Source organism: Neomonachus schauinslandi, chromosome 4, assembly GCF_002201575.2.
Source record: "Neomonachus schauinslandi chromosome 4, ASM220157v2, whole genome shotgun sequence".
Lineage (NCBI taxonomy): Eukaryota > Metazoa > Chordata > Mammalia > Carnivora > Phocidae > Neomonachus > Neomonachus schauinslandi.
In genome coordinates, this window is record NC_058406.1 from 177,261,477 (window position 1) to 177,287,292 (window position 25,816).

Here is a 25,816-nt window from a genome sequence, read left to right on the forward strand (position 1 = left end):
AACTAATGATGTAATGTATGGGGATTAACATAAGAATAAAAAAAAAATGAAAAAAAATGAAAAAAAAAAAAGAAGAAGGAAATCTAATCATCATTGATATGGTTTGACTTTAATACTTAGCCTCCTAAAATGCTCACATCAAAAGCATAAATTCCCATAAACCAATTCTGAAGTATATATTAAACATAGCCTAATCTTTACTCGTGATGAGGAAGTTGACGTGTTCGGAGATGGCGATACTGTTTTCGAAAACTAAGCTTAACAAAGTCCTCCAAGTATGTATTAAGTCCCTCAGCTCGACAGTAATGCAGCCCCTCCAAGTATGTATCCCTGTGTTACTGAGCTCTCTTCAGGCACTACAGATATTGGGCTGGTTTATTTGGCCTGGAAGCATCCATAAGTAATTATAATTAATTGCCTTCCCCATCCTAAGCTTCACAAATAATAAAAAAAGAGCCTTGTCCTAGAAGAGAAATGAGGACCAGAGGCTGATCCCCTTCCTGTAAGTGTTGTGGGGGTAAGTCTTCCACTATATATATAAAGAATACTCACAAATCAATAACTGCAATGAAAGATGACAATTAAGAGGAATGTGCAAATCACAAAAGGAGAAACAGGAAGACCAAAACATAAAAACATATACAGATAGACTTTCAACCTCAAGAATAATTAAAAAAAAAATAAAAGTGACAGAGATATGCTGTTTCTTGTCAAAGTGGCAATTTAAAAGCATAGTCACAGTTTTGAGAGCAATTTTGTAATGCACATCAATATTTTTAAATGTACATTTCTCTTGTAGCCATTTTTAGGATCTTCTTCCCAAGGAAAGAATTAAGCATGGGTATATGATTTAACTAAGACAATGGTTACTGCAATGCAGTTTTATAATTTATAAGAGTGAAAAACTAAGGAAAAAAAGCCAAAAATGGTTAAAATATGCAATGAAGTAGTATGTAGTTACATTTTTTTTTGTAACTGCATATTTAATAATATGGGAAAAGGGTCAAGCAAAGAGTGCTTAACACTGTATCACAAATCATTATGTATAAAATGGTCCCATTTTAATAAAAAAATCGTGTAAATAAGCATACAGAATTGCAATCATGAAGGCGTAGCGAGACAGATGCCAAAATATTTGCAGTGGTTATCCTGGGTTGTAAGGTCACAGGAGATATTATTTTCTTCTTTTTGTCTTATATCCTTGGCATAAACTTTTGTTAGTGAAAATGCATTCATTTTTTTAATAAGAAAAAAGTCATATGTAAGGAAAGAAAAAAAGTCATATGTAAGGAAAGAAAAAAATCCAATATGATCAACAGTGTTTGACAAACATGCCATGTTTCTACATCCCTTTCCCCTAATTCTGATTTTTGTTTGCCCCTGAGATCTGTAAGCTGTCTCAGGAAGTATTTAGCTCGAGGCTAAAGAAGGGCAGAGGATTTTTCTGTGAAATTTGGGAGGACTGGAGGGGACTTTTGCTGCCTGGATTATGCCCCCCAACCCACCCAGAGGTCTGCTCAGAAGGTCCTCATGGGGATGCTGGGAACTAGAGATGCTAAGAACCATGGATTCTAACCTGGCTGAGGTCCAAGCCCTGGCTCATGTTTCTTGTTATCCACACTGGTGAGTTTTGAAAATGAAGGGAGGTGCTACTAATAATCACATTGAGAGAATCAGTCAGTTAAGCGTCTGCCTTCAGCTCAGGTCATGATCCCAGGGTCCTGGGATGGAGCCCCATGTCTGCCTCCCTGCTCAGCAGGGAGTCTGCTTCTCCCTCTGCCTCTGCCCCTCCTCCCCTGCTTGGGCCCTCTCTCTCAAATAAATAAATAAAATCTTAAAAAAAAAAAAGAAAATAAACATCTTGGGCAAACCAGGACATATGGTCACCATGGTCATAGGGAATTCTGGGGCTCATGGCATCGACAGCTGAAAGATGCCAGGGGCTGTCCGACTCTCTTCACAGATGAGGAAACAGAGGACCACAGAGAGAAGCAAACACATGCTGCCCAACCTTGGTGATGACGAGTCATGAGCATGCTGCTCTGAAGCTTAACTCAAAAGATTCCTCTGTGTGGGTATGTGTGTGAGAAAGTGTAAATGTATAAGTGTACAAGAGTGTGAGTGTATGTGTGAGTGTGTAAGTGTGTGAGTGTGTGTGTACCACCATGAAATGACATGGTAGGACATGAGCAGAACTTCACAGTCTTCTCTCCTGAAGCTCCACTGCTGAGAGTCAGATCAACACTGACTCATGTCTTTTGGCTCTTAGAGTTCTAAAAAATATCCCAAGACCAGCTTACAGGAGTCAAGACAGTCTCCTCTAAACTGCTCCTTAACCCAAGTCTTCATTCATTCAACAGGTATTTTTGTGCAACACCACGAGGTATATAAAGGTCCTATTTCACAGAACACTCTTGGTAGAGGTGCCCATTTTTATAAGCGAATGTGATCAGGAAATGTCTGAATGACATTTCGAAGGAGCTTTTATGTTCTCTAACTCACTATATGGGTGGAGAGGGGAAGGCGTTCCCTTGTTCACACATCTTATTGTTCAAACAGAATGAAGCCTTTCCTTCCCCACAAAAGTTCCAACGGTAAAAATCAGTGTTTCCATTTCCTGTTTTCCTTTTGGAAAAGATGCTTTTAGGGGTGCAAACTTGCTCCTAAGAAACAGGGTAGGGCAGTGGGGAGAAAGAGGTCTTTGGAGTCACAAATGCTATATATATTACAATAATCCTAAGATGCACAATTTTCCCCCCACTTTTAAACCTCTCTGAAACCAGGATGCATCTTACTCTCCATGGAGTGGTAAAGCCTTGAGTTCTTTCAGAGAGGTTTGTGATTGCTTCTGCTGGTCAGCAGGGGGCGATATCAACCCGGGACCACTTCACATCCAATTCCCCGACTGAGGTTTTTTAAAGACCACATTCAGTGTGTGAAATCAGGCGGCAAGGCTATATGGATTCCATTTTGGAGTTTAACCTCTTGGAGAGCTCCTTTTTTTCCAGACCAGTCCCAGGGAATGGGCATATGGGTGGGATTATCTGCTGGGTGGGATTTTTTTCTGTCCATCTTTACCTTGAGGGGTAAGCCCAGCTTATCGGGAGGAGTTCCTTCCAGACTCCCCATACTGGGTTTTTCTTACTTAGTGCTGCATAGAAAATGGGGCATCTCACGGATGATGGTACCTTAGAGTCAACAGAATATGGCAGCCAGATTTTGAGATCTATGACCTCTACTTAACCTCTAGACGGCTCAGTTTTCTTTTTTGTAAGCAGGATAGTAATGTTTCTCTGAGGATGCAATAAACTGATATACATAAACACCAGGCACACAGTAGATGCACATTGATACTATTCTCCAGTTCTGGAATCTTACGGACTTGAAGGTGCTATGTTAAATCAGCTAAGGCTCCAGGACTCTTTCCTACTTATTCTCTCTCCAGAACCTCCTGCCTCCCACCCCATCCAAAGTTCAAAGAGGAGAGAATGCAGATAGCACAGGACTGTTGTCTTTATATGAGGGCCTGGGAGAGAACAAGCTCCTGGACTCTTGGGAGAGGCAGTGTGGTGAACAGACCAGGCAGCGGCTGGGGGCTCACAGAGGGCTCAGATTGAAGCCCCTCTACTGACAGGTGGAGTTTGGGGTGGGCCACCTAATCATTTCTGTGTCTCCATTTCATCAAGTATAAGATGAGGCTCATAAGAGCACTTACTTCACACTGTCATTGTTAGTGAATTTGTGCTAACAGCTTAGAATAGTGCCTGGTATTTGGTAAATACCCAATGGCTATTACTTATGATACATCCTCAGCTCGACAGTAATGCAGCCCCTAGAGAGAGTCTCAGAGCAAAAGTCAATGCGAGGGTCTCTGTGACAGGAAGGGGGGGAGTGAACAAACGTTCTGATGTGACCCACTGTCCTCACCACGGGGCACCCATGCAAAGGCAGAGCCCACGCTGGATAGTGCAAGGCTGGACAGTCAGTGGGCAAATCCCCACATGTCAGTTCAGGATGCTACCCTTTGCTTCTCCTAGAAGAACCTTTCCTGGACCCAGAAATCAACCTCAGACACACTCTAACCCCTCCCCGCCCTCCCCGCCCCAGGCCCACTCCTGCTCCAACACCAGGTCCGCAGATGAGATGCAGACGCTACTGAATAAAACACATTAAACATTATCTACAGTCTGCAGGGGTCAGGTCATTAGCGAACCGAGTACATCTTTAGCAAGAATGAACAAAAGGGTTTTGTATAGCTCTGGATGTAGGTATTTATCCAGGCTAATTGAGAAGATTCTTTGCTAGACCACCCTGTTCTTCCTAACTTCTTCAAAGTGGCAACCACAAAAGAAAACGCATTTAATTTGGACCTTAAGCCCCTTAAATGTATTACAAGTAAGAAAAGCCTACTTGCTCTTTGGAGGAGGGGAGGGTGCTGAGTGAGACAAAATGTTTCTTCTCTTTTTGTTAGCACACAGACACAATCCATTTCAAATTGTGAACTAGAGGTGAAGATATTAATTTTGGAGTTTGCAACCTTTAGTTAGTTAATCACAGAAACTCACTGGGAATGGTGTATGTGCACAGAAGTGTGAATTCTCCAAATCCAGGAAAGCAGAATGTCCCAGGCAGCTGAACAAAGTAACAAAAAATTGCTCACTGGAGCTTTGCAGAGTATTGGATCAAACTCCTGAAACTTGCTTGCAAATTCCCTGCTGTTTTTGCCTGAGGCTCCTGCAGAGACCAAGCACCCCCCTGTGCTCAGTCCAGGAAGGTCTGTCTGCTTCCCTCAGTGCAGAGGAGCAGCCCAGCTAGGCAGGCACAGCGCCTACCTCCCCACAACCCTGTACAGTTTAGAGCTAGGGCGGGAGAGAGGCATGGGAAAATGCCATTGTCAGTATGGGGATGGCTTCCATTTTTGAACACTTAACCTAATCAAGGCATTGCCTGGAGCTTCTCATAATAGCCTAAGTGGGAGGCACATCCATGATCCTCATGGTGCATTGAGGAACTCGTGCTCAGAGAGGCTACCTCACTTCCTGAAGGTCACATGGCAAGGAAGTGGCAAAGGTGGAATTCCAACCGAATGCTGAACCCACCACCCATCTCCTTTCCACTATGCCTACATCAGGGGGCCTCTGAGCCATCGGACAACTGGGAAAATGGGAGAAGAGGTGTCTGTAATCTAAGGCAGTCTTTATCACTAATGCTTGCATCCAATTATTGGGCGTTCTCATACATTATGTGACAAGGGTTAGAACGGACATGAGTTCTCCTAAAAGCAAAAGCAAGTGGCTGTTAATGTCCCTTAGGGTTAAAAACCTCAAAGTCGAGGAAACTCCTTTGTTCTTTTAGCTATCTTCTCCTTAAAGAGCAAAGCTGAGGCCCTCTTGCCCTAACCAGCATCTCCATTCATGGCCTTCAGTCTACTCGTGAGAAAAAGAAAAGACAGTACCAAACCAAATCGAACAAACAAACGACAAACACACCAACCAACACCGCAGCCCCTGGGCTCTCTCTCTGGTCCCATGAACATTTACGACAAGTAACTTCAGAAAAAGAGCCACTGTGGAGACCCAGCTCTACCTTGTGCTCCAGGCTGGAGTCTTTAAACATCAGTGAGAATGGCTTGATATGCTCTCTTCTCAATTTATCGCCACTCCGCAAGTCGATGGTATGTTCTATTCTCTTGTTAATTTCCTCAGGCCCAGACTGGACATGCAAAGCTTGTGCAAGATGGTTTGGAAGTAGATTTATTGAATTTCTTGTTAGGGCAGCCAGAGTCTAGGGGGAAAGCACATGCAAACACAATAAACCTGCTAGTCCCCTTTGGATTAAAAAGAAATGCAATGTTTTTAGATCAGGTTGCATTGCAAACAGTAATAGCACTCCATGCATGCAGTCGTATTCAGTGAAACCTACAGAAGTTGATCAGTTAGCCATTTGCTTCAGAGAAACACAAAATATCACATCAGGAGGGTCACTTGCCTTTCCTCTGGGTAGGTGCACTGAATTCCTTTGGTTCAGGTATTTAAAGAGTTGTTGGCTTGGAGATGTTAATCAAGACCCTTTCTCTAACCAGGCACATGGCTGGTATGAGAGAAAGAGAACCACCAGAAATAACAGAAAGTAAAATAGCTGAAAAGTCCACAGAAGTGATCATCTCTCACCAAGCAGAGTCCACACTCTCGTGTGGTCTTTTCCTTTAATGGCGGTGGAGAGACTGGGAGACCCAGGGCTTGCATTTTTTTGTTTTTGGCATTCCTTGTGGACGGAGAGCCAAACGTGCCAGGATCTCTTCCTTAAACTCGAAGATTGTTAGATTTTTGCACTTCACAAGTATGTTTTTTCCCCCATAGATCTAAATCTTGATATAGATATATAATGATATATAATGCCTCATTCCTTTTAGGCAAAAAATGCAAGCAGCTGCAGCCTCTCAACATTTCCCAGGGGTTAAACAGCATGAAGTGGGGAAAGGCGCGGCCACCCTGGTTGGTCACATGGACGCAGCCACAGCACTGGCTTGTGAAGATCCACCAGGTGTGACACGGAGGCCTCTGTCTCCCGCTGTTTCAGCTGCAGGTGACAACACCAACTGGCTGGATCAAGCCAAATGCAGTGCTTGCTCACAGCTCCAATTAAAGACAAATGCTTTGACAAAATAGTGGGGGTCAGAGCCGAAGGGATATGGGGACAGGGATGTCCATCTCCTCCTCCAGGAGATTTCCCTGGGGAGAGGTCCAGGATGAGGTGCATTTGTAGAGTCAGGAAGTGAAAACTCCCTGCCTCTCTGAACACGCTCACCGCATCTGCTTTTCTCTGCCAGCCTCCCAGCCTGGCCACACTTAGCCCACAGACTAGACTGGGATCAGGTGATGGAGCCATCAGATGGCAGCCTGTGGGACCTGACAGAGCACCTGGGATGCTGTCTTGCCCGAACCCTTCATGTATCCCTGAGCCTCAGAGGCATGCGCTCAAGAGCCATCAGCTCATCTACAGTCGGGTCAGATCCTCTGACTCCAGAGCCAGAGTCAGGGGCTTTGAGCTCATGGAAAACTTCTAGCCCATTCCATAAGGATTCTTCGTCTGGTACTGTTAGACTCTTCATTTTAAATTTCATGGAGATAGTTAATGTAACCTAAATTCAAGGTCTCTAAGGAATTCCAGAGTAGGGCTTCATCACCAGTAGAATTTACTGAAACACTTTCTGCAGCCCCAGGATAAAGGATGGAGTTGCATGTGCCAACATACGAAAGTAAAGTACATGCTCGTAGAACCCTGAAGCAGTTAATTTCAGCTCTGAATACCAAGGAGGCTACTGCAGGGAGAAAGACAGATGTGAGGGGGAGAAATGGCAGGATGAGAGGGGAGGAGGAGGGCTGGAGCAGGGAGACGGAAGCAGGGACCGATGTTCCAGAAAACTGAACAGCAGGAACCATGCAGCGCCAGAGGGCTTGAGCCCCTGGGACTAAATGCTCTTACAACAGCATCTCAGGAGGCAAAGGCATCTGCACTGTCGGCCACCACACTGTGCATCCCGCACTGGTTTCTTGGGCAGAAATTCTTCCCACACAGTTTGGAAAATGACAAGATTTAGTTCTCTATCTTGGAGGGGAGGGGGAAATGTTCATGCTGTTGTTGTCTGGGCATGCACTTTTACCCTCTGGCTTAGAGATGCCAAGATGCTCCCCCAGCAAGTGCTTGGAGCTGGGGTCGAACAGCTGGATGTGGAATCGGCTAAATATTGGCTCACTACATTCATCGTTAGGTATTTCTTTCTCTCCCTGTCATTTTAATTTGGTTTTCCTTCCTGGAACGAAACTGATCCTACCTACTCTACCAGTCCCTCATGCCTTCACTGGCTCTTGAACCTCTGGATTTCACAGAGAAGGGGAATTTCAAAAAATACCTTTGGGACAGATACATATAAATTACAAAAGCAGCCACGAGTGCCATGACAGCTCTCTGATGTGACCACCACTTCATAAAATAAAGGGTAATTTTTTTTTCAACGAGAATGCTATACTCTCGAAACAAAGGATAGTCCTTTACATTGGATGCATTTAAATTAATGGATAACTCTGCTCATTTTTTCTTACGTCGATTGGGACTGGTGAAAATGTCATGAGAGATTGACTCTGGTCTATAAGCAGTCCTTCCGAAAACAAGCAATACACGTTGCTTCCTGGTTGCCTGTATCATCGGCCACTTCTGAAGGCAGAGACCAGTTGAGGCACCTGTCAGAGCTTTCCTACCCCCCAGAAAATTCTACCAGCTTTGTGGCTACTTCAAATAAAAGTCTGGAAGCACCTCTCTCTTTTTCATCATCGCTACCAGGTTATAGTTAAGAGCTGGGAAGGAGCCCTTGTATCAACATGTCAATGATGCTGTGCTGGAGAATTCTTTTCTTCTCCAGGCAATTATTTTTATTCTTTGTAGTTATATCCCTAGGATTTTATTACAGTTGTCAGTGTTCAGTGGACCCTTTCCTGATCGTTCACTTTGTCAATGACATAGGACCATCATATCTGCTGTTTGACCAGCAATGTCTCTGGTACCCACCTCACAGCTTCAGGATGTATATTCTCAAGGGAAGGCCAGCATCAACTCAAGAAGTCAAGCAAACTGGAATTAGGGAGGGAAATCATCTGCTTTCACTCACCCCCCATGCACCACTGCAAAGCACGGCTGGCTTTGGGGGTGACTGTGGTTTGAGATGATCTGGTATACCTCTCCTCCTCCATTCGTGATGACCACTAAGATTTGACCAGGTTGGATATGGTTGTCAACACCAAAAATCCATACGCTGGTACTTCACAGGGATTCTTTTGTAAGTAGTATTGGGGAAATGGGTAATGGGTCTCATTTGCAGATTTAAAGTCATTATAGAACCAGTTGTTCTTAATAGAATATGCCTTTTTCTCTTTTTGAGATGGACAGCTGCAGTGGGAGCAAGATTAGGATCATATTAAAAAATAGCATAAGCTTTCAAATAGGATTCCAACTGCAACTGACCTCTTAAAAGTCGAGATTATTTTATGTAAAAGACTTAAGCAGTTGGCTAGCAATAGGAAAACAAATGGATGAAATGGAGGGAAATGGGAAATGCCTGAGAATAATAGAAATATATATATTTATACGCACACGCACACACACACATATACACACATACACATACATACACATGAAATTGAATACATGTATCTGAATGTATGTTTCAATGTATAGCTCAAATACATATTATGCTTATATACAATCATAAGTGTGTATACTCATTTATTTACCTTAGCTGCTATTTCCAGATATTTGGGAGGTCAGATTGGAGCAGCAATGTTGAGAAATATCAAAGGTTGCTGCTGAGCTGGCCTCTCATATCTGAGTCTCTTCACATAAAAGCACAGCAGCCCTGAGATTTATCCTAACCAAGATCCACGCCCTCCTGACGCATTTCAATGACCTCCTTACTCATAAGCACTTAGGACAGATCAAAGCCCAAATGAGAACCAAAGCCCCTTCTCCCAAGTTTCTGAACGTAGGGTCTGCCTGATAATCTGGGGGTTCGGATGAAAATCAGCATCACAGGTCCCAGTTATGCTTTTGTAAACCGCATCTGAATGGGGGGGCAAGCCATAAATCCTCTTAAACTCACCATCTGGTTTCGGCCCGTGACTTTTCTTTGGGAATTGTCTTATATGACATACAGAGTGAAAATCTATTTTTCCTACTGTCCTCTCACTTCACGGATGGCCATGAACTTTGGTAGTCCTTCATCAGGTTGTGGCAGCAAATACATCCTTCCCAGTAAGATTTCCGGCTAAAGGTGTACTCTCCAGAAACATCCAGTTTTGTTGAGTCAGAAACACTGTAGTTCTTATGGATCGCATATTCCAATTGCAAAACACCCTCCAAAGCATCCCTGGAGATACTGCAAATCCGCTGACATAGTTGCAGTGTTGGCATCTGGGGAAGTCATCACTAAGTCTCCTAGTTAAGTCCTTTCCAAAAAACTTGTTCAAAGAACACAGGGAATCAAGGGATGCTTCTTTACAAAATGGTTCTGTGGACCAATCAGTTTAGGAAATATGGATCCATTATGGTTCCAATTGCATCATAGCCACTCAGCACGTGTTTGTTGAGAGATTTACAGTACGCGTCACTGAAATTAAGGTATGGATAAATTCTGCAGAAATGAGATTTTAAAACTGTGTATTTTCCAAACTTAGAACCACAAAATGCTTTTTGGCTCAAATCACCTCTACACGTTCTATGAAATATCATTTGGGAAACGTTGGTCTGAAGTTCTTCCTGTTTTTGTTCACAACTTCTACCTGGGGTCCTATCTCTAATCCCTGAGTAAGATCCTATTAACTTCCCTCCATGTGCCCCCCTTCTAGTGTATAGAATCAGACCCAATGCAAATGACATCTGACCTTGTGCTGGAGCCTGGACACCTGCCGTAATATGACCTACTAAACAATTACTCAGCCCATTCTATATTATGCATTCAAACATGGAGCATCTGAGCTGCATGCCTTACCACTACTTTAAAAACCAATTATCTTGATGAAGTCCCAAAAGTTCATTTTTGCTTTTGTTTCACTAGCCTTTGGAGATGTATCTTGAAAGAAGTTGCTGTGGCCGATGTCGAAGAGGTTACTGCCTATGTTCTCCTCTAGGATTTTGATGGATTCCTGTCTCACACTGAGGTTTTTCATCCATTTTGAGTTTATCTTTGTGTATGATGTTAGAGAATGGTTGAGTTTCATTCTTCTGCATGTGGCTGTCCAATTTTCCCAGCACCATTTATTGAAGAGACCGTCTTTTTTCCATTGCATATTTTTTCCTGCTTTGTCGAAGATTATTTGACCATAGAGTTGAGGGTCCAAATCTGGGCTCTCTATTCTGTTCCATTGGTCTATATGTCTGTTTTTGTGCCAGTACCATGCTGTCTTGGTGATCACAGCTTTCAAATATAGCTTGAAATCGGGCAACGTGATGCCCCCAGCTTTGTTTTTCTTTTTCAACATTTCCTGGGCGATTCAGGGTCTTTTCTGATTCCATACAAATTTTAGGATTGTTTGTTCCAGCACTTTGAAAAATGTCATCGGAATTTTGATCGGGATTGGCACTGAAGGTATAGATTGCTCTGGGTAGCACAGACATTTTGACAATGTTTATTCTTTGGATCCATGAGCATGGAATGTTTTTCCATCTTTTTGTTTCTTCTTCAACTTTTTTCATGAGTGTTCTGTAGTTCCTAGAGCATAGATCCTTTACCTCTTTGGTTAGGTTTATTCCGAGATATCTTATGGTTTTTGGTGCTATTGTAAATGGAATCGTTTCTCTAATTTCCCTTTCTATAATTGCATTGTTAGTGTATAAGAAAGCAACTGATTTCTGTGCATTGATTTTGTATCCTGCCACATTACTGAATTGCTTTATGAGTTCTAGTAATTTGGGAGTGGAGTCTGCACAGCAAAGCAAACAGTCAACAAAACAAAGAGGCAACCCACAGAATGGGAGAAGATATTTGCAAAGGACACTACTGATAAAGGGCTGGTATCCAAGATCTATAAAGAACTTCTCAAACTCAACACCCAAAAAACAAATAATCAAGTCAAAAAATGGGCAGAAGACATGAACAGACACTTCTCTGAAGAAGACATACAAATGGCTAACAGACACATGAAAAAAAATTCATCATCATTAGCCATCAGGGAAATTCAAATCAAAACCACACTGAGATACCACCTTACACCAGTTAGAATGGCAGAAGTTGACAAGGCAAGAAACAACAAATGTTAGAGAGGTTGTGGAGAAAGGGGAACCTTCTTACACTGTTGGTGGGAATGCAAGTTGGTGCAGCCACTTTGGGAAACGATGTGGAGGTGCCTCAAAAAATTAAAAATAGAGCTACCCTATGACCCAGCAATTGCACTCCTGGGTATTTATCCCAAAGACACAAATGTAGTGAAAAGAAGGGCCATATGCACCCCAATGTTCATAGCAACAATGTCCATGGTAGCCAAACTGCAGAAAGAGCCGAGATGCCCTTCAACAGATGAATGGATAAAGAAGATGTGGTCCATATATACAATGGAATATTACTCAGCCATCAGAAAGGATGAATACCCAACTTTTACATCAACATGGAGGGGACTGGAGGAGATTATGCTAAGTGAAAAAAGTCAAACAGAAAAAGTCAATTATCGTATGATTTCACTTATTTGTGGAACATAAGGAATAGCATAGAGGACATTAGGAGAAGGAAGGGAAAAATGAAGGGGGGGGATCGGAGGAGGAGACGAACCATGAGAGACTATGGACTCTGAGAAACAAACTGAGGGTTTCAGAGGGGAGGGGGCTGGGGGGATGGGTTAGCCAGGTGATGGGTATTAAGGAGGGCACGTACTGCATGGAGTACTGGGTGTGATATGAAAACAACGAATCATGGAACACTACATCAAAAACTAATGATGTATTGTATGGTGACTAACATAACATAAAAAAAAAAAATTAGACATCACCTTCTCCAGGAAGCCTGCTTGAGCCTGCACTTATTCTCAGAAGAGCAGTTACCGTGATGTATGGGGTTGCCTAACTGTGTGTTTGTCTGTTCCTCTAGGCTATGATCCCCTTGAGGATCAGGCACTGTGTTTTATCCATAACTGAATCTCGAGCATCTGGAATATTTGGTAGGTTCTTACTAAGTACGTGTGGAGTGAATGCATGCATGCATGAGTGGCGATAAGACTATAGAGCACTAATAAGGGCATTGTTTCCAAACTCTTGCTATCAAAAGTCCTGTTTTTTTTTTTTTCCTATTCTCTCCCAAGTGGACTCCGATTGGGAAAGATTCTGTTTAGCAAACTGTATTTATTAAATAAAACCTAGTTTCTTTTTCTACCATTCAATCAAATGCCTAGTATTTGATCAGCAGGAAGTAAAAGGCATTAGCACACAACTGAATATAATTCCAGCCAAGAGCCAGAGCCTTGAAAGGCAGCCTTATGATGCTTGTCAACATGAGGTTTCATCCAGGTTTTTGGAATCCAGAGAATGCACCACCCCCTTACTACCTCCCAGTGCTGGCCACTGAGGCACCAGAGGTCACAGATGACAAAGACCAAAGCCTGGATTCAGGTCAGCTTGAGTGTTTGCCACAAGACAGCCTGAAGTGGAGGTTGAAGTCATCATTGTGAGTGCCTCTGGGAGATGGACATGGCAGTCTTGAGATTTAGCTGTAGGCGGTTGTGATCGGGACCCCACAGTGTAGGCCAGCTTGTTGCTGATCTGGGAAAGACCCAGAGAAAACGCCAAGTCCGGCAGGCTCAGTGCCTTCCTCTCTTGTGCTGAGATGCTTTATCTTTTCCCAAGACCCTCCTTGTTTCCAGGCTCAAGCTGGAGCCTGCACTCAGAAGCAGGTAAGGCTGAGGCTTCCTCAGCCAACTCCTGCTTCACCCCTGCATTGCCTCCCTGGCAGCATCTCCCTGTGCCTGCCCTGGAGGTCTCTGCAGCTCTACATCAAACTTGCCACCTGCACAGTTTGAGTTGTGCAAAAGGCGGAGGTTTCTGCCTCACTCAGTTCCAAACCCACTTCCCAGGTCCTACAAATGTAAGAAGAAATGGCCAGGAACAAACACTAAGCCTGAATAAGAGCACCCAGCGGCACACATTAGAGCTATTTTTTTCTCTGTTTATTAAAACTCCAGTCACCCCCAGAATAGAAAGCTCCTACCTTTTTAAAAAAGAAAGGTATTTTTTTTTCCCTAAACTCACTTCTTAGGAAAGCTTTGAGGTGATCTAATCCAGGATGATTTGCATTCAGTGCTTCAGGGGTAACGTTTGTTGTGTTTGAAAGAGATACAAGTTTTTTCCCCTCCAATCTAGGGATAGGGGAGCAGGGATTTCCTTGGAATGTGGTACATACTGTTTTCCTGGTAAGGAGGCTCTAAGTGGCATTTGGGTAAGTACTGAGTTGGGGGACCCTTGGGAAATTATCCCTGTGGGGCTTCCTGGAACCCACTGCTAACATTTCTTCCTTCTTATAGGAATGTTAGTGTTAGCAAACTGGGCCATCCTCCATAAACGAGGTTATGGAGTGTTAGTCAGGACTGTTAACAACTTTCCTCATCTATACTAAAAGAAAATGAAGAATCACATTCGGATTACATGCCCAACAGTACTTTGGTTAGGGATACCACTTACTTCTCTTTTATGTTCTGGGTATTTATGTCACCATAATCTGTCTTCCAAACAAAGCCAAATAATGGCCAATGAGATCTTCTTGCACGAGAGGTCTATGTGGTATCGCTATGGGAAGAGGTTTCAGTAATTTTCATAATCTCCTAGCTTCTGCTCCAAGAAATGAAATAACAAGGGGGCAGAACTCTGTTAGCTGAAATAATAGTTCAGAAGTTTCCAGCCAGCCTGTGCTGGATTCCAGCAACCGTGTGTAACTTGGTTCCCAAACTTCAATCATGAGCACTCAGACACGAGTTTGGGGCCCAGACTATCTGGACAATCATTGTTTTCCAGCTTTCAGCTGAACTGAAAGTTTGCAAATATTGGCTGGATGGTACATTTGATGAGGAATCAAAGTTGTATGAAATTCTTTCATTGGCCTTTGTCACTCTGTGTCCTGAAATTTATGATTAAGAGAATAAAACAGTGATGTGGGAGGTACCCTACTTCTGGTAGATCCCACAAGAAGAATTTTCTAGAATTTGCTACTTATATGAAGCCCGCAGCCTCGCTCTTGAACTTTCAACTAATATTGATAAGCCAGATCATTAAGACAGTTTCTTCATTTGGGGGTTTAGGTCTCAGACATGCTAAGCTCTCTTCCCAGTGTGCTTTGTCTGACATTTAATGCTTTGCCCCTTGCCTCAGTTCATCCTATCGGAGGCTCGTGGTCTTGGAAACTCACTGGTTTTGGTTCTCTTTGGATGAGGTGTGGGCAAATGGTCAGCTGTGGCCAAACTTCCAGGCCAACCACAGAACTCTCAGGATAAGGGGGCTCAGAGCCCACAGAGGGAATCACCAACATCCCAGATTTTGTCCCCAAGCTCTGGCTCAAGACCGCAGAACCAGGTTAACCCAGGACAAGTGGTGCCTGACATGGATTCTGTCCTGCCTGGGATTGTTTGGCTCTGTGCAGCCAATCCTCTATTAAGCTAATTCAGGATTTCTTACTCTGATAATATCCTTTGAGTTTCTCAGAAAGATGCTCATCTTGGGATGGGAATGTGATTGTGCTTGAGTCACTAAACACTTGGGCCATTTTTAATCAAAAAGAGTCGCTAAACTGTAGAACTGGCTGAAACAGAACTTGGCACAACCATTCAGATGTAGCCACTTTGAAGCCACATGATTTGAGGCAAGCTGCCAATCGAAGTTTTAGCTTTTAAAATATCACATCCGTTGTGATGTGTGGATTACATATGTAAACCCCAGCACTGACCTCATCTCAGGGTCAAGCTGGAATGAGTAAAAGGGATGGGGGCAAGCCCAGGGAGGGAGGCAGGATTCCTGCTCAGGACATGACTCATGAGTTGGAGAGACTCTGACACATGAATGGTTTGTGTATAGGGCCACAGGTCAGGCGTGGATCAAAGGACTTGGAGTGCTCTAGTAACTGGACCAAAATGTCAACTAGGTTGCAGCGGGAGAGGTAACCACTATGCGCTGACCAAATAACCTTTGGGGTTAACAAAATGGATACTTTCAGCTCAGGAAATGAATCAAAAAACGTATGAGGACCTAAGTTATTTGGTTTCGTGTGTGTGTGTGTGTGTGTGTGTGTGTGTGTGAACATATGTATATTTTCAGAAATGTCAATGCCACAGGGGAAAATGAAAGCATGTGTGGGGCGGGGCACGTTTGTGGGTGGAGTGTGTATGTGTGTGTTCTTAGAAATTTGAAGAGAATTGAAATATAAGCATTACCAAAACGTTTATCTTTTGTAAGGTTCTGAAGTAATTCTTTTTATGTAGGAATAAGAAATAAGTGGAGCACTGTGTGATATACGCAAACAATGAATCATGGAACACTACATCAAAAACTAATGACGTAATGTATGGTGATTAACATAACATAATAATAAAAAAATGGTTCAGAAAAACCTATAATTATATGCCTATGTGTAAAACAAGAAGGATAAAGCAAATCAGCAAAATGTGAGCAACTGGAGAATCTGGGTGAAGGGCATAAAAGAGTTCTTTGTCTTATCCTTGAAGCTTTTTGTAAGCTTGAAATTATTTAAAATAAAAGTTACCAATAAAAATAGAAAAAACAAGAAAGAAGTATTATAAATGTGAGTTGCTGATAAATGACTCCTGTTCAGTGTTTTAAAAAGTCTCTCTGTCTGAGGTTTTTTTCCAGGCTCCTTTCTGCAATTTGTTAATTAAATCTGGTTATTGATGTTTTCCTTAATTTGGTTCCAGTGGAGCTACAATAACTGACCTTCAAGAGCCCAACCTCTCTTACTTCTCATCAGGTATGGTAGGACAGAACCCGGAAAAGAAGCTACTCAGGTCATGTTTTGTCTTTGGGACACTGTGTCTTCTACTTCCTCTTACATGTTGGGGCCTTGGGATGTGAGTAAACCTTTCACAAAGTTCCATCAATACGCAAGAAAGTATAAGGCCAGGCAACACCTTTTTGACCCAAGTGAAGTAAAAATAAGTACATGCATGAATAACCAAGATGAGGCTGTTGAGGCCACCGGAAATGTCAAGTGTTTGCTCTGGGCTGGAATGAAATCACGCGAGCACACTCATTGAGGCCAAATGCAATTTTGTGTGGAAATAAAAACCTTCATACATATGCCTTGCACTGGGTCAAAATAATAAAAAGTATCCTTGGTGGCAAAAAGAGGAAAAAATCTGATGTAGCTCAATGAAGAAATTTTACACTGAAGAATCTTATCCCAGTCATTGGTCAAATTAGCGCCAAGGTTAATAAAACTGAGATCCCAGTTCAAAGATATAAAGGAGTCAGGGGAAAAAATCCAGATTTTTGTTCTTTCTTTCGCTACCTATCTTCAAATATTTAAAATATCATACATCACGGTTGAAAGCACTGCATGTTAAGAGAGGGCGCAGAGCCTTCCTCCTGAGGGAAAGTGTTTTTGTATATAATGTATTTTTTCACTTTGGGGGGCTTCTTTTTGTATAACTTCAATAAAGATTGTAAGCAAAAATAAAATAAAATAAAATAAAATAAAATAAAATATCATACATTTTCTCTTATTTAAGATACCATGCGTTCATTGGTTCTAGTTCCTCAGGCCACAGTTTTGTGACTACCCGAACAATGAGTCAATCCCTAGTGAAAGTCAAATCCGGCCGGTTGGTTTAGAAAAGTTTTAGCCAGGTATTGACCATCGGGGAAGCATAGGCCGTGTGTTGTACACTTGCTAACTAATGCACGTTTGCAGGCCTGCGATCCCGCATGGGCCACAAGCTCACCTCTACCTTTCTCTCTCCCACCTTTGGCTAGCTCTGGAACTTCACAGAAAAGAAGGATGATTAGTCAAAGTTAATGGATCAAATTGCCTACTTAATCCACTCAACACTCCCCGAAGGCTTCAAATCCACTTGCTTGTCTGAAGAAAGTGAAAAACCAGACCCCTCTAATGACTCTCCCTGGCTCAACCCAGAGGCTATCTTCCGAGTCAGGGCTAAGGAGAGCCTGGGGAGATTTGTTGTCAGAAAAAACCACGTTACAGGAAGAGTGCAGACGCACTGCAGGGAAATGGACAAAGCCCTTCCTTTTCTCTGCCCAAAAAGCCTGCAGATGTCCCATCCAGGGAACATCAAGACTTAATCTGATGTTAAATAGTTAAAAATAAATTGCGGATGGAGAAAAATCCGCCTGTGATTTCCTGCATACAAGATTGAATGTGGACAATTAGATATTCGGCAGCTTATCACAGAAGCAGCAAGGTCTGAGAACACACCTTCTTTTCCTTTAAAACTAATACCCAGTATTTCAGGCACCTTTAGGAGTGGGAATTTCAGGTCAGAGTTCTTGGGGGGTTGGGGGAGAAGCAGGTGTTTCTTCTTGAGCAGCAGATGGTGGCCTTGTCATCCCTCTCCTCCTGGGATCTTGCGCTCTCACCCTTGGCCTACCTCCTACTTGTCTGTGGATCTCAGCTTTACAGTCACTTCTTTGGGAAGATCTTCCCCAATTACCGTGGCTCAATTTTCTGTCCTTTACTAACGCTTTCCTGCTATAAGGATAGCAAGTTCACACTGAGCTGCTGACCTGGTGGTGATCCCAGGGACAATGAGGTCTTTGACAACTTGGACCTCCTTTCTCATCTCTCTCCCCAGCCCCCAGCACAGTGCCTGGCACCTGGCCTTTACTCAATGAGCAGCCAAGTAATGAATGACTGAATGAGCGAACAAATGAACACCTTGATGGGGAGTGACTTGCTATCATCAGGTGGATGACAGAGCTAAAATGAGCTTGAATTTAGAGAGTTCTTCTTGTGGGCATTGGTTGACACAAAAAAGCCACCCACCACTTTGCCCCCTGCCCTTTAGGGGCAGAAACCCAAGTGAAGACACCAAACCCAGGGATCAATACTACTCAACAGAACACAACGATCATGTTGAAAGCAGGATGCTGAAAGAAGGCAAAGTGTGATGATGTTTGTGATGTCTGGGTGTTTAGCTCATATAATCAAAACTCAACTATCCAGAGTGCTGAGAGAGAGGGTAGATTGCATTGTCTAGTTAGGTAAGATTTTACCTCAAATACCTTTCTAGTGTTTTGCTTTAACTTATTGCTGAGCTTGATATTGATGTTTTAAGACAGTTCACTGGATGATAATTATGCTAAACTGCCATCCTATACTAGGACAACTGTAAACAATAGGTGGCCCCATTGCTTCCTGGTGAATTATGTGTTTCCTGGGCTTTGGAGGGTGGGATTCTGAAGTGTGGGTAACTCCCTGGTACAGCCACAGACTCCCAGCATGCGTCTGTGGCTGAGAAATGGAATGGGCCAATGTCAGTGCTGAAAGGAAGTGACTGCCCAAGGCCTTAAGGTCGTAAGTGGAGCAATCAGCGTTCCAACTTGGTTCTCTGGAGTTTCCATTCAGGCCCTTCACACTCTCATTTGGACAAATTTTAGGTCCTGCAGAGATCTGTCCCAGGATCATGAGACTCACAACCTACAGGACTAACCAGTTTAGTATGAGGAAACTGTGACCCTCAGCATCAGGACAACATGAGGGTTTTGGTCAGCAGGACAATCAAATGAGAATTCTTTCTTTTCTCCCTATGGACAAAGAGAGCAAGATCTAAGAAAAGTCCGGGATTGATGAAGACATATAACCCACTAAGGTTTTTTGTCCTGCTTCCAGCCGAGCCAGCTTCACTCTCTCCACATCTCCTTGTCTCCTGGGCTCAACATTCTCCAGTGAAAGTGGTACTACATCAAATGGTGTGTTGTCATTTTATCACGAGGTAGACATGGCAGGCTGCCCAGCTTAGCCTTTGCCATGCAAACAGCAATCACATCAGGACACTCACGGGATGAGATGCTACCTAGTACATCAGGACAAGCTGCGGGAATATCTGGTCATTTCCTGGAGCTTTCACAGAAAATTCCTAAATATCAGTGGCTACCCATCTTTAGTGGGTGAACACACACACACACACACACACACACACACACACACACACACACACTTTTGAGACTGACTGACTGACCTGGAAACAAAGTAGAAGGTAGACACCCAGCATCTACCTTCAGGTCACCAAAGGGAGGCAGTGTGGCCTAAAATCAAACATAACTGGGTTCTAATTGCAACCCTGCTATTTACTGGTTACATGTCCTTTAGGCTATTAATTAATCTCTATGCATCACAATTTCCTCATTTGTAAAACAGGCACATCACACTTACCCTGTAAGGTTGGTACAGAAATTAAATGGAAAAGAGAGGAACAATATTCCCAACATGGCACCTGACCCCAGACTCTAGATCTCCCTTAGCATTAGTGATGCTGTGGTTACTTAGCTATACCCTCAGCAATGAAGTGCATTCACGTTCTGTTTTGTTGTGTGGAATACACAAGTTCTACCTATGTTTTCAATCTTCACAGGGCTGGCATTATTTTCATGGTAACAATGATGACTAAAGTCAGTCTATGGCGTAGAAATGACTAATATATAGAATGAAGTGGCAAATGTGTATTTTTCTCAAGGTGATTCTTCTAAGAAGCCTGGAGGAGTAACAGCAAAATGTCTGGATTGGGATGCCATGTTGAACGTGAAAGGGATGGATGGGATAGGGCTGAGGATTTCAAGGTATTTGAGGACAGAACCCAGGCACTGAGAGGGTCTTGCTTCTGAAAGAGCAGCTGCACCTCCCCTGGCCTATTGTTTGTCATAAAAATCAAGTTAAAATTATTAATGACCTCACACAACACTTTTTACTGCAACATGAAAGCTTCACCCTTTGGTATCCTCTTGTAAATGGTAAGTCTAAGATGCAGTCTGTCTGAGGATAAGTCCATTGTTGCCCCCAGAATCTATTCTCCACAAGGCAGCCGAAGTGATCTCTTAAAAATCTAAATCTGATCATGTCACTGCCCCGCTTAAAAACTTTCTATCATTTCCCTTAGAATAAAATCTAAAACCAGCAGGCTTGTAACACTGAGCTCCTGTCTCCTTTAACTTCATCTCATACCCCTTTCTTCTCTGCTTATGATGTTCTAGCTTCCTTTTTGTGCTTTTTCTTTTCTTTCTAAAGATTTTTATTTATTTATTGAGAGAGATAATGATAGAGAGAGAGCATGAGAAGGGAGGGTCAGAGGGAGAAGCAGACTCCCTGCCGAGCAGGGAGCCTGATGTGGGACTCGATCCCGGGACTCCAGGATCATGACCTGAGCTGAAGGCAGTCGCTTAAATAACTGAGCCACCCAGGCGCCCTGTTCTTTTTCTAACACACCAAAATTTTCCTACCTCAGGGTCTTTGCACTACTGTTTTCTCTGTCTGCAAAGCTCTTCTCCTGGTTATTTGCATCTACAGTCCTCTCAGCACTCAAACACAATCTTCAGAGGCCTGTATAATTCTTCTGCAGTAATTCTATCCACCTCCTATTCATATATCTCTACTTCCTTTGTAGCACTTATATGTTTTAGTTCATTGTCTGCATTCCCCATTCCCTTGAAAGGCAAACTTCCAGAAGACAGGGTCCAAGTCTCTCTGCTCACTACTGGATCCCCAGGATCTAAAATACAGAGTGCCTGGGGCGCCTGGGTGGCTCAGTCGTTAGGCGTCTGCCTTCGGCTCAGGTCATGATCCCAGGGTCCTGGGATCGAGCCCCGCATCGGGCTCCCTGCTCGGCGGGAAGCCTGCTTCTCCCTCTCCCACTCCCCCTGCTTGTGTTCCCTCTTCCTCTGTGTTTCTCTCTGTCAAATAAATAAAATCTTTAAAAAAATAAAATAAAATAAAATAAAATACAGAGTGCCTATTAAATAACTAAATGAATAAGAGTTCAAGGTCACAAACAGATTTTTAGATACAGCATGCAACCAGCAGGGAAATGTGATCTTTAACACAAAGATCATTTTCTTAAGTTTTCACTTCACATCTCAAGTTTTGTCTTTATTCTGAGAGATCCAATGACCATGTTGATGACTCACCCAATAATCTCACCTTGAAGTTTCTGGACATCCTCCCCTAAATGTCAACATTTTAATTTTTGGTCCACTTCAATGACCTACTTCTGCTATTACAATCTCAACCTTCAATAGTCCATCAGGGATTTAAGCTTCTTGCCTTCCAGTTTTCTTACTTTCATTCCACCCATAGGCTCAGAGCATAGGAAGCCTCACTGGTAACTGAGTCTTGGGTTCAGGAAGGCAAGACACCAGATCAATGAGCAGAACACCTGCCCATGTCAAGAGTTAGGGATGCAAAGCAGAAATGCTCAGTGTGTCCAAACACAACCTGGATACCAGAACCCAGAGAGCTGAACCAGCAAGTTTAACCCAAATGGATACAGATATATGGGCAGGGAAGGTGCAGGACATCAAAATCAAGAGATTATCTTCAGGCATAGACAGGGACTGGAAGATTCAGATAAGGGGCCGGAGAGAATGCTTAGTGACTTCTCTTGCTCTTCCAAACCACCGATAGACTCCTGAAACGGGTGTTGGGACGGGGAGAGGGATTGCATTGGGGTTCTTCTTCGAAACCTAGAACTCTCTCTTATCAACTGACAATCTGGCTTCCGACTTCATCACCTCATCAAATCTGCTTCCTGCCAGTGATATTTTTCAATCTAATTCCAATTGGTAGTTTTTAGTCTTCATCTTACTGGGCCTCCTGGTTATAGTTGACATGGTTGATTTCCCCTTCATTCTCAGAATGCTCTGTTCTCTAGGCTTCCATGACACCACATTCCCTAATTCTCTCCTGATCACTCTGACTGCTTCCTGTCTATTTCCATCATGGGATCCTTACTCTCGCATCTGGTGCCTTCCAGTATCTGCCCTGTGTCTTCTTATTGTTTTATGTTACATATTCCCTACTGTGATCTGTGCCATTCTCATGCCTTCAACAAGCATGCAAATCCTGATGACTGCCAGATTCCTCTCTTGCACTGTTCTTTCATACCAGAGCTTCAGAAGTGTGTGTCCAATATGGAGATCTTTCCCTGATCCATCCCAGGCACCTCAAGCTCCTCATGTCCCAAACTGTCTTCCTAATGTTTCCTTCCCAGTCTCCTTTGATTCCAGTAGTGCTTATTTTAGAGGGCAGTTCTACCGTTGACCCAGTCACTCAAACAAGAAATCTGGATGTCAAACTTGACTGGTTCCTCTCCCTTGCCATCTGTCGCTATCATTTCATTCATTCATTCATTCATTCACTCACTCATTCATTCATTCATTCAACAAACTGTAATCAAGCCCTTCTATTTACCAGGTAGTGTTCTAATTGCAGGCTAAACAGTGGGTAAGTGAAATACATAATTCCTGTCTTCACGATGCATATAAACCACTGTCTGACTTTACCTCTAGAGCGTCTCTTTCCTCTGTCTCCCCTTATCTTTTATTCCTAGCAGTACTTGGCATATAATAGATTTATCTTTATCAAATGAATGAATGCATACATGAGAATGTAACTATCTGAACATCTGCTGTCTACATAACACAGATTAGGGCTCAGCATACTGATATCATTAACACGATTTCTAAGCACACGTTATGAATTAACAGACTCTAAAACATCTGGCCAATTTAGTTGGAAACCACCCCACCCCCCAGTGAAGCATTAGTATGTTTTATTTGTGTTATGCAAACACTCAGATGGTCTGGACTGTCTGTGGAACTGACTGGGTGTCTGGCAGAGCGTGGGCTTAGCCAGATCACTCCTGATTTCTTCCAGGTGCACGTCCTATCTCTGAATCACACACATGACTCACTGACTTCTAGAGCTAAGCCTAAGTACAAACTCTGAGAGCTTGTGGGCATTTCCATCGATTCAGTCATTTCCACTTGGTTATTTATGAATATCAATACACATTCACTGGCTTGTAGGTCTGATGGCATTAAAATGAATTGAGATTATGCATGCTGAACATGGCGCAGATGGGTGGTATCCAGGTAAAACTCAGGCATGACAAGAAATGGTTAAACACCGAGATTAATAGTCTTTGATAATGATATGTCATCCCAACTATTTCATGACACCAGAAAATATCTTTAGGAAATCAGCAAAGAAAATATTTCCACTCGCCCTATACAATTTTGCCAGATGGCTCAATCATGAAATAAAACCAAGCATCTCCACCTCTCTCTTCTTGGTTCTAAACTATTAGTGGCAAGGTTGGGTACAACTGAGGTGAGAACAATTAGGAATTTTCCCAATTTCTACAATGATCTTAAATAGGAAATTTTTCAAATGGAAAGACCAAAAAGGAAAAACAGAAACACTAAAACAAAGAGAGAATTTTATGCAGTTACGGAGGTACCCAGGGTGAGGCACGCATCTCCTCTCAATAACCGGCATTCAGGCTCAAGCTAACAACAGGCAGAGGGAGCCAGGAGGACACTGTCAGTTGGCCATGCATCCACTGCAGCAAATGTACAAGACTGTTATTTTATGTAACATCAAACTGTACCATGCATACCAATCCAAGGATGGAAAAAAGTAGACACTGAAATCAGTGATGACTTGTGTGGACATATAATCTGGAGGCAAATTAAACACTCACAAAAGACAAGTGAAGACCTAACGGTAAAACTCTTACAAGGCATGTGGGCTTAGCTGGACCTACATCCTTCCCCAGTGGAATCTGATTCATGGATTGTTCCATAGCTTCTTCACAAAGAACTGGAAAGAAACAGGTTAACCTGGTTTGGGGCACCCCACATCCATCTTTCAAGTGCAGAAGAAAGAGGGAAGGCTTTCACCATTTTAACCTGCTCCATTTTTAAATGACTTTAAGCAGATAGATTTTCTTATCTGCAAGTTAATGAGAAAAGTTCAGGTCCACGGATGAGGACAATTACCCATTTATGTCCTCATAAAGCTACAACACTCTTCACACTGCTTTCAGCTTTTGCTTGGCTCAGGAGCCTGTCGGAAACCGATTCTAAGTCTTATATACGGACCTCTGTTTGTTTCTTTAAAAAGGTATGTTGGAGTTACACCATGAATTTACATGAATTCGACTATCTGTACTTGGCCTAAAGGATTAAAAGTAAACTCCTAGGAGAGCAGGTGATTTTGCCCGTGCTCTGGACAAGCACGCTGGGGACAAGAGCATCTCTGAATCCCTCTGGTTCTCTCCCTGATCAGCCTCACTTCTCCAGTATATCTCGGAGTCGGAGCATCTCATTGGATTCAGAGTGATTCTGGGATTTGGAAAAAATAATTTTTTAAAATAATTTGATTATTGGTGATTTATATCTATGTACTGACTCTGTAGCCCTATCCCTCATTTAAGATGCAAATTCACACTAAATAGGAATAGAACTATGTGGGTGGCTTTGAAATTGCAGGCTCCTCCTAAAGTGCTCATACTCACCCTTGGCCTCACTCGGTGCTGCTTTTATATTCCCAGATCAACAGTGCCCTCCTGATTTTAAATTTCAGAGGGCAACTCAGAACTCCTGACCTGCCAGCTCCCTAAGAAATGGCATTCTCATGGACTTCTATCTTCTACTTTTGTTGCTAGTTTAGTCATGTCAGGTTCTCCAACATGAGTAATTTTGTGGGCGGGGGGAGGGAGGGGATTATAATCCACCTTCACATGATGTTTATTTTCAGCTAGATCAAAAAAAAGAGAGAGGGTGTTGGGAACCCTCTGATATTTCTGGTATTTCCTGAAATTGCATACATAGGTTAAATCTGTCCTGAGGAGAGATGTTTAATCATTTGCAATTATGGTACTCTGCAGAGAAAAGGTTAAAGATGAATCGGTTTTCTCTGAGGAGTCTGGGCTGGGGGTGCACTCGAGCATGCATTCTTGGCTAACCAGAAGAAGGAAGCCAGGACTTACGTTCTGTTTCCCCACTATGTTATCAAAGGGCAGTTCAGGGCTCCAGGATCCTTCTGTGAATGTCGCCCCACTGTTTCTCCCGTCTGAGGAGCTCACGGATTCCTTGACAATGTCTTCAGGCAACGACAGCAGACTCTCCTCAGGCTGCTTAATCAAATAGGTCTCTATATTATGCTTCCTCAAGAATTCGTTTCTCTCTTTACCATGACCCTCTTCTACGTTATAGTCACCGTTGAGGCAGTCCAGTGTGGCTTTGGAAATGTGAATCCTCCTGTGGGCACAAA

The 25,816-nt window shown here is 42.9% G+C and overlaps 1 protein-coding gene across 1 annotated transcript in view; it reads right to left on the reverse strand.

Annotated features, from left to right (window-relative positions):
* The window catches only part of ADCY8 (adenylate cyclase 8), a 259,560-nt gene that overhangs the window by 102,875 nt on the left and 130,869 nt on the right, over positions 1-25,816 (reverse strand). Inside the window, exons 7-8 of the mRNA XM_021688464.1 lie at positions 25,533-25,803; positions 5,587-5,784 (exon numbers count right to left, since the gene is read on the reverse strand). Coding sequence (XP_021544139.1) covers positions 5,587-5,784; positions 25,533-25,803 — 469 coding nt within the window. The remainder of the gene's footprint in view (positions 1-5,586; positions 5,785-25,532; positions 25,804-25,816) is intronic.